Source organism: Scylla paramamosain, chromosome 29 (assembly GCF_035594125.1).
Source record: "Scylla paramamosain isolate STU-SP2022 chromosome 29, ASM3559412v1, whole genome shotgun sequence".
NCBI classification, from domain to species: Eukaryota; Metazoa; Arthropoda; class Malacostraca; order Decapoda; family Portunidae; genus Scylla; species Scylla paramamosain.
This window is the reverse complement of record NC_087179.1, coordinates 16,259,380-16,269,379: the sequence shown is the minus strand read 5'-3', so window position 1 is coordinate 16,269,379 and position 10,000 is coordinate 16,259,380. Positions and strand designations below refer to the sequence as shown.

At 39.5% G+C, this 10,000-nt stretch overlaps 1 protein-coding gene across 1 annotated transcript in view; it reads left to right on the top strand.

Moving 5' to 3' along the window:
- LOC135115647 (protein furry-like) overlaps positions 1-10,000 on the top strand; it is a 99,106-nt gene that overhangs the window by 52,988 nt on the left and 36,118 nt on the right. The window contains exons 23-25 of the mRNA XM_064032570.1: positions 1-50; positions 732-874; positions 2,088-2,192. The exon at positions 1-50 is cut by the window's left edge and continues 70 nt beyond it. Of these exons, the coding sequence (XP_063888640.1) occupies positions 1-50; positions 732-874; positions 2,088-2,192 (298 nt within the window). The remainder of the gene's footprint in view (positions 51-731; positions 875-2,087; positions 2,193-10,000) is intronic.

The following is a 10,000-nucleotide window of genomic DNA, read 5'->3' as shown; positions in this document are numbered from 1 at the left end:
CAAGCAGCTGGCTCACCTGCACCCGGAACTCACCATGCCCATGTTCTCAGGTGTGTTGGAGAGAGAGAGAGAGAGAGAGAGAGAGAGAGAGAGAGAGAGAGAGAGAGAGAGAGAGAGAGAGAGAGAGGGCAAAACAGGTGTAAGAGGGAGAATGTGTGAAAGGAAACTGATGAAGGGAAGAAGACGAGAGAGAGAGAGAGAGAGAGAGAGAGAGAGAGAGAGAGAGAGAGAGAGAGAGAGAGAGAGAGAGAGAGAGAAAACAAGGTGTGGACAGGGAATCGAGATGTATCGAGGGAGGGAGAAAGAGAGAGAGACAGATGAAAACAAGACGAGAGGATGAGGCGCAGTAAACGAGAGAGAGAGAGAGAGAGAGAGAGAGAGAGAGAGAGAGAGAGAGAGAGAGAGAGAGAGAGAGAGAGAGAGAGAGAGAAAACAAGGTGTGGACAGGGAATCGAGATGTATCGAGGGAGGGAAAAAGAGAGAGACACAGATGAAAACAAGACGAGAGGATGAGGCGCAGTAAACGAGAGAGAGAGAGAGAGAGAGAGAGAGAGAGAGAGAGAGAGAGAGAGAGAGAGAGAGAGAGAGAGAGAGAGAGAGAGAGAGAGATAGGTTGAGGATCATGCAATAAGACGATTAAACCAGCATCTCTCAAAGGGTTATCGATTTCCCGTCACTGATAACGCGCACCTGCCTCTTATCACCTGTTCCTTCCTTACCGCGCTCTACAGAGGTGAGTTACAGGCTGCAGACGGCGAGATGTGCAGTGAGGCAATTACTTCTTCATTACCTCCTGCCGTGGCTATACAATATGGAGCTGGTTGACCCCTCCACGCCTCCCGCAGCTCCGCCACACGCCCCCCACTACTGCCAGGTTGGTATTTACGCTTTCCTTTGTATACCCCTCTTGACTAATACCTCTCTCGTATGCACTACTGAATGTTGAATGCTGTGTGATCTGAGCTTTCGTGTGTCTGTGGGTGTGTGTGCTGGCGACCCTTCTATCATTTTTTTTTTAATCCTTAGTTACAAAAAGATAAGGTCCATGACTCGTAATCTTTTCGATGTGTTCTCTCTATATATATACGAGCCTTTCAGTTAGTCTTTCATTCAGTCAGTAATTCTCCCTTTCTCTCTCGCTTTTGTCCATGCATTCCCCTTACTGTGGTGTAGAGTAATAATTCATACGTACACTTTATTTTTTTGTTCTCTCTGGTACAAAAAGGTGAAGTACAGGATGCAGGCAATCTTTTACTATCTCTTCTATCTAGCTATACGTGTCCCTCTCAGTCAGGCATTCAGTTCTGCTTGTGTCCGTGCCCAGTATTTCCCAGTGCTGTAAAGTAATTATAACTATGCACTCGAAATGAAGTAGAAACGTTTGGAGTTTGACAATATTCCGAATACGACCAGGAACGCTTTGAATTGCAGTATTTTGTGGGGAAACTTGCCAGCGTCCATTAGACTCAGAAGGGAAGAAGAAAAGAAAAAAAAAGTAATGAAGTAAAAAAAAAAGATTATGCTGTTATTCCCCCTTTCACTTAGTATTCCTCCCCAGCCATGTGTGGAGTGGGAAGCAATGTCTGACGTGTGGTGATGTATACCCACAACAGGCGGGCGTAGTAGCTAGTATTGGATGCTTTTTGGGAGACTTAGAAATGTGGTGTAATAAATTGCTTTGGGGGACTTTGCTCGTTAGGTTTAATCCAGTAATTTTATCTTTTCTTCCTGTTTCTGCTTCGCTCTCTCTCTCTCTCTCTCTCTCTCTCTCTCTCTCTCTCTCTCTCTCTCTCTCTCTCTCTCTCTCTCTCTCTCTCTCTCTCTCTCTGTTTTGTTTTCATCTTCCCTTCACATCCTATTTTATTATCTCTCTCTCTCTCTCTCTCTCTCTCTCTCTCTCTCTCTCTCTCTCTCTCTCTCTCTCTCTCTCTCTCTCTCTCTCTCTCTCTCTGTTTTGTTTTCATCTTCCCTTCACATCCTATTTTATTATCTCTCTCTCTCTCTCTCTCTCTCTCTCTCTCTCTCTCTCTCTCTCTCTCTCTCTCTCTCTCTCTCTCTCTCTCTCTCTCTCTCTCTCTCTCTCTCAGTACTACGGTGACGAAGGGCGGGGGTCGAACCTGCGGAGGGAAGGCTGGGGGTCCGCTGAAGCCACTGAGATGGTGCTCAACAACTTATTCTACATCACTGCTAAGGTAAGACCCTCCACCACCACCACCACCACCACCACCACCACCACCATCACCATCACTGACATAGGGACGCTACCTAAGATTATACTGTTATTTTCGTCTTCGCCTGTAAGAAAAAATTCAAAAAAATTTCCAATAAAATTTGTTCATTAAAGATTGTAGATGATTAAATCATAAAATGCAGAACAAGAATAGCAATATAGAAATTATAAACCTATTGAAAAGTGTTTTCTACGTCTCGTACTTTTCTATATAAAGTGAAATATGATTTGTGTCTGTACCGTACCTTAAAGAACTCAAAAGACTATTCTGCATATGTATAACTATTCTTTTTTAAGTGAAGAGCATATCACAATTGTTACGTAAAAATTCTTTAAATTCAAATTTTTTACAAAATTTTGAACGCAGGTCCGGACCTTTAAAAAAATTGAAAAAAATTTCCGATAAGATTTTTTCATTGAAGGTTATAGATGATTAAATCATAAAATGGAGAAGGAGAATAGCGATATAGAAATTGTATATCTATTGCAAAAGCGTGTTTTCTACGTGTCGTAATTTTTTATAAAAAGTGAAACATTATTTTTGTCTGTACAGTACCGTAAAGGGCTCGAAAGACTATTTTGCATATATATAACTGTTGTTTTTTAAGTAAAGAACACATCACAATTGTTATGTGAAAAATCTTTAAATTCAAATTTTTTTCAAAATTTTGAACACAAATGTAAAAAATTGGAAAAAATTTCCGATAAAATAATTTTATGAAGCTTATAGATGATTACATCATAAAATGCAGAAGAAGAATAGTGATATAAGAATTATATATCTATTCAACATGTGTGTTTTCTACATGTAATTTTTTTATAAAAAGTGAAATATGATTTTTATCTGTACCATACCTTAAAGAACTCAAAAGACTATTTTGCATATGCATAACGGTTCTTTTTGAAGTAAAGAACATATCACAATTGTTACATAAGAATTCTTTAAATTCAAATTTTTTTCAAAATTTTGAACGCAGGTCCGGACCTGTAAAAAAAATTCAAAAAAATTTTCGATGAGATTTTTTCATTGGAGGTTATAAATGATTAAATCAATAATTGGAGAAGAAGAATAGGGATATATAAATTATATATCTATTTAAAAGGTGTGTTTTCTACTCGTCGTAATTTTTTATAAAAGGTGAAATATGATTTTTATCTGTACCGTACCTTAAAAAACTCCAAAGACTATTTTGCATATGTATAATAGTTCCTTTTTACATAAAGAACTTATCACAATTGTTACGTAAAAATTCTTTAACTTCAATTTTTTTACAAAATTTTGAACGCAGGTCTGGACCTGTAAAAAAATTTTTAAAAATTTCTGATGAGATTTTTTCATTGGATGTTATAAATGATTAAATCAATAATCGGAGAAGAAGAATAGGGATATATAAATTATATATCTATTTAAAAAGTGTGTTTTCTACTCGTCGTAATTTTTTATAAAAGGTGAAATATGATTTTTATCTGTACTGTACCTTAAAAAACTCAAAAGACTATTTTGCATATGTATAATAGTTCCTTTTTACATAAAGAACTTATCACAATTGTTACGTAAGAATTCTTTAAATTCAAATTTTTTTCAAAATTTTGAACGCAGGTCCGGACCTGTAAAAAAAATTGAAAAAAATTTCCGATGAGATTTTTTCATTGGAGGTTATAAATGATTAAATCAATACTTGGAGAAGAAGAATAGGGATATATAAATTATACTTCTATTTAAAAAGTGTGTTTTCTACTCGTCGTAATTTTTTATAAAAGGTGAAATATGATTTTTATCTGTACCATACCTTAAAAAACTCAAAAGACTATTTTGCATATGTATAATAGTTCCTTTTTACATAAAGAACTTAAAACAATTGTTACGTAAGAATTCTTTAAATTCAAATTTTTTTCAAAATTTTGGATGCAGGACCTGTAAAAAAAAATTTTTTAAATATCCGATGAGATTTTTTCATTGGAGGTTATAAATGAATATAATCTTTTGAATTAAAGAAGTCAAAATATAAATAAATCAATAATTGGAGAAGAAGAATAGGGATATATAAATTATATATCTATTTAAAAACTGTGTTTTCTACTCGTAATTTTTTATAAAAGGTGAAATATGATTTTTATCTGTACCGTACCTTAAAAACTCAAAAGACTATTTTGCATATGTATAATAGTTTCTTTTTACATAAAGAACTTATCACAATTGTTACGTAAAAATTCTTTAAATTCAATTTTTTTTACAAAATTTTTGACGCAGGTCCGGACCTGTAAAAAAATTGAAAAAAAATTCTGATAAGATTTTTTCATTGGAGGTTATAAATGATTAAATCATTAATTGGAGAAGAAGAATAGGGATATATAAATTATATACCTATTTAAAAAGTGTGTTTTCTACTCGTAATTTTTTATAAATGGTGAAATATGATTTTTATCTGTACCGTACCTTAAAAAACTCAAAAGACTAATTTGCATATGTATAATAGTTCCTTTTTACATAAAGAATTTATCATAATTGTTACGTAAAAATTCTTTAAATCCAATTTTTTTTACAAAATTTTGGACGCAGGTCCGGACCTGTAAAAAAAATTGAAAAAAATTTCCGATGAGATTTTTTCATTGGAGGTTATAAATGATTAAGTCAATACGTAGAGAAGAAGAATAGGGATATATAAATTATACATCTATTTAAAAAGTGTGTTTTCTACTCGTCGTAATTTTTTATAAAAGGTGAAATATGATTTTTATCTGTACCGTACCTTAAAAAAAAACTCAAAAGACTATTTTGCATATGTATAATAGGTCCTTTTTTAAGTAAAGAACATATCACAATTGTTATGTAAAAATTCTTTAAATTCAATTTTTTTTTTTTTTTTTTTTCAAAATCTAGAACACAGGTAATTTAGAATTGAACACCTGTATTTTTTTCCGATAGAATTTTTTCACTGAAGGTTATAGATGATTAAATCATAAAATGCAGAAGAAGAATAGCGATATATAAATTATGTATGTATTGAAAAACTGTTTTCTATGTGTCGTAATTTTTTACAAAAAGTGAAATATGATTATTGTCCACACCGTACCTTAAAGAAGTCAAAAGACTAATTTGCATATGTATAACGGTTCTTTTTTTTTTAAGTAAAGAGCACATCACAATTGTTATGTGAAAAATCTTTAAATTCAAATTTTTTACAAAATTTTGGACATAGATCTGTAAAAAAATGAAAAAATTTCCGATAAAAGTTTTTCATTGAAGGTTGTAGATGATTAAATCTTAAAATGCAGAAGAAGAATAGCGATATAGAAATTGCATATCTATCGAAAAAGTGTGTTTTCTACATGTAATTTAAAAAAAAAGTGAAATATGATTATTGTCTGTACCGTACCTTAAAGAACTCAAAAGACCATTTTGTATATGTATAACTTCTTTTTTTTTAAGGAAAGAACATATCACAATTGTTACATAAAAACTCTTTAAATTTACATTTTTTTTTCAAATTTCTGAACGCATAATTTTAAATTTCCGATAAAATTTTTTCATTCAAGGTTATAGATGATTAAATCATAAAATGAAGAAGAAGAATAGTGATATAGTAATTATATATCTATTGAAAAATTGTTTTTTGTCGTAATTAAAAAAAATGAAATATGATTTTTGTCTGTATCGTACCTTAAAGAACTCAAATGACTATTTTTCATATGTGTAATGGTTCCATTTTTAAGTAGATATCATCTCATAATTGTTATGCAAAAATTATTTAAATTCAATTTTTTTTTTTAACGCAGGCCCGAACCTGTATAAAAAAAATTTGAAAAAAATTTACAATCAAAATTTTTATTGAAGGTTATAGATGATTAAATTATAAAATGCAGAAGAATATTTACATAAGAATTATATATTTAATAAAAGCTTTCTACGTGTTTTTATTTCTATAAAAAGAGAAATATGATTTTTATCTGAACCATATTCTAAATAACTCAAAATATTATTTTGAATATGTATAATGGTTCTTTTATAAGTATAAAACATATTACAATTGTTAAGGAAAAATTCTTTAAATTGAAATATATCGTTTCATTCATTTATATTCAGAGAGAGAGAGAGAGAGAGAGAGAGAGAGAGAGAGAGAGAGAGAGAGAGAGAGAGAGAGAGAGAGAGCGGGGGGTGGGGGATGGTGAGATTCTCTCTCTCTCTCTCTCTCTCTCTCTCTCTCTCTCTCTCTCTCTCTCTCTCTCTCTCTCTCTCTCTCTCTCTCTCTCTCTCTCTCTTTCTAGGTAGTAATGGAGTTTGAAAATAATATCCAATTCCATCCTTTGTTTGTCTGTCTGTTTGTCACGGTTTGTTTGCCTGTCTGTCTGTCTGTCTGTCTGTTTGTCTTTGTTAGTTTAGCTGGCTGGTGGGCTGGTTGATTACTTGGCTGTCTGTCTGTATATTTGTTTCTCTCTCTCTCTCTCTCTCTCTCTCTCTCTCTCTCTCTCTCTCTCTCTCTCTCTCTCTCTCTCTCTCTCTCTCTCTCTCTCTCTCTCTCTGAAAATATTGGCCTGTGTTGTATTTTTTGAACGATAAAATGTCTCATCTATATTTATCTATATGTACCTCCTCCTCCTCCTCCTCCTCCTCCTCCTCCTCCTCCTCCTCCTCCTCCTCCTCCTCCTTAAAATATGTGTCAATCCGTCTGTCTCCATTCCACCTTCTCCTCCACTTCTCTCCCTTTAAAAAAAACGTGTATTTATCTTGCTCCTTACTGGTCGCTCCTCTCCCCGCCTTCCCTCCTCGCCGTGGGTAAATACGCACAATTCCCACAAGTCCTGCCACGGGGAAATATCACCTGGGATGTGTAAAGGAAGACTGTGTTATTGATTTGTGGTGGTGGTCGAGGTGGTGGTGGTTGTGTGGTTGTTAGCTAGTTGTGTGAACGAGTGAATGAGCGAGACTTGTGTGAGGCATGAATACGTGTATGAGTGAACGAGCTAGGCTTCAGTCATACGTGTTAAGTGGAAGTGCGCGGCCTGGCGCCGGGAGATCACCTACCTCCAGCCTTCTGTTCACACCTTCTGTGAATAAACACCTGCACTGTTACCTGCGTTTCCTGTGCCCCTGCTGGTCAAGAGTCGAACATGGCGCAGTGAGTAGGATCAGGACAAGGCTGCAGTGGGTACGGCGCAGAATGGAGAAGCAGTTGGAGGCGCTGGCTGCCCTGCTAGCGCGACAGTCGGAGCAGAGTCAGGCTCGCGAGGAGCGTTTAACCCAGCTGCTGGAGAGAGTGGGGACACAAGCTCCCAGTCGCACCACGGCGAGCAGTGAAGGCGAAACCACAGCCCGCAGCACGTCTACCCAGGGCGCGAGGTTCCCGACGTCCGCCACCATCATTCCTCACTTAACGGCGTCAGCATCTTTACGTGAGTTCGACACGTGGCGCCATAAGTTTGAAGGATACGTAACCCTCGCCAGGATAGACTGTCTCTCCCTGGCTGAGCAGAGGGCGGCACTCGCTGCTGTCCTAGACGACGAGTGGACCCGTACACTTCGCTACGGGATAAGCTTACCGAGAGACGCGGAGTTAAGAACCATCCTCGATGCAATGTGTGAGTACCTGCGAAGCCAGCGCAACATCATCATGGATAGAAGAGACTTCTACTCCCGCGTGCAAGAAACGCAAGAAGGTTTTGACGACTTTTTATGTGCTGTAAAGGAAATCGCCAATTTCTGTGACTTTTGCGACCAGTGCATAAACCATCAGCTGCGTGACAGAATTGTCGTTGGGACACGAAGACGAAGTGGCTCTGAAACGCATGCTGGAAAACAAGAAACTCACCCTTGAAAACGCCATAGATATTTGCAGAGCATCAGAGAGCGCTAACCAGTGTAGTGCAGTACTAAGGGGCGGCTCTCACTCTTCGAGCCATGGTGTGAACGCTGTCTCGAACTACAGGAAGGGCAGTTTCGGGGGCTCAAGCCCCACGGGCTGTTATCGTTGTGGCAAAGATTGTCGCAGTGACAAAAGGGGATGCCAGGCAATAGATAAAGTGTGTCGTAACTGCGGGAAAAGAGGGCATTTTGCGAGTGTATGTCAGCAGACAGTGAGGAAACGACGAGGAGCTTCGAGGAGTTCCTCAGCAACTGTCTCTCCTCATCGCGGTGCAGGCCCGAGGCGGGGAGCCAGTGCCAGTGTATACCAGCTCTTATCAGGCGTATACACAAAGACGGTGACGGCACGACCTGCGCCCCAGGTGCTCATTACCGCCACACATCCCGCTGGAAGAGACAAGATTACGTGGACTCCTGACTCTGGGGCCGAAACGACCGTTATTGGCCTCGACACGGCAACACTCCTTGGAATCCCGCCCTCCAGCTTGGCGCCCGCTGATGGTGATGGACTTTATGCTGCCGGTAATCACCCCCTCACCTGTGTAGGAACTTTCTCGTCGCACTTGCAACTGGGCGACAGGGAAGCTGAGACTGTTGTGAGCGTGGTGAAGGAGGTGAAGGGGGCGCTGCTTAGCTGGTACGATTCCATCGCTCTCGGAATCCTCCCCGAAGATTTTCCGGCTCAAATCCGACCGCTACGCAGGGAAGAACAGCACACCGGCAACAGCTCCATCAAGTACCCGACCGCCTCGCAGCCACCTCTATCTACGCCCACAGAAGTGATCAGCTGGCCTCATTCCTACGACCCAACGCCACAGCAGCGTGCGGGGCACGCTGCTGCTGTGATCAAGGCCTTTCCCAGCGTCTTCGAAGCAAAGGAAGGTTTACGTGCAATGGCTGGTGGATCTATGGCCATCGAGTTGACAGACGACGCTCGACCCTTCGCCGTAACAGCATCTCGTACAATCCCTTACAATTGGCGTGAAGAAATTAAGAGCCAGTTGGAAGAGCTGCTTAACAAGGGAATCATCGAGAGTGTGGACTACCCTACGGCATGGTGCCACCCCATCGTGCCTGTCCCAAAAAAGACATCTGGTGTAAGGCTGTGTGTTGACCTGACACGACTCAACCGTTACGTGAAGAGGCCCGTGTATCCAGTGCGCTCACCTCATGACGCCATCGCCTCGATCGGGACCGGAGCAGTTTGGTTCACCACTCTTGATGCCAAGATGGGGTATTTTCAAGTCCCCATTAGAGAAGAAGACCAGGATTTAACCTGCTTCATAACACCTTGGGGTCGGTACAAGTTTCGGCGAGCGGTTATGGGTCTCGTCTCGTCTGGAGACGAGTATAACCGTCGAGGAGACCAAGCTCTCGGCGACATACCTAACACCATCAAGATCGTGGACGACATCCTGGCCTATGACTCCACCTACAGTGCGCACTTAGCCCATGTCATTCAGATTGTGCGGCGGTGTGACCAGCACGGCATCACTCTCAACCCACAGAAGTTTACATTCGCGGAAAGAGTGGTAGATTACTGTGGTTACTCTGTTTCTGGACAAGGCTACACGACAGACTCAAAGAAAGTTAAGGCAATCTCTGACTTCCCACGACCACAGCACATCACCGACTTACGATCATTCATGGGTCTTACAAACCAGCTTGGAAGCTTTTCTCCTGCTGTGGCTGCAGCTGCACAACCCCTCAGAGATCTCTTACGCCCGAAGAACAGTTGGTGCTGGTCTCCTAACCATGAAGAGGCGTTTGAGAAGGTGAAACAGTGTCTCGTCAGCCCACCTGTCTTGGCATACTTCGACCCATCATTACCAACGATGCTACAGACTGACGCCTCAAGGATGCACGGATTTGGATTCGTTCTCCTGCAGAAGCACAGTGACCAGTGGAAG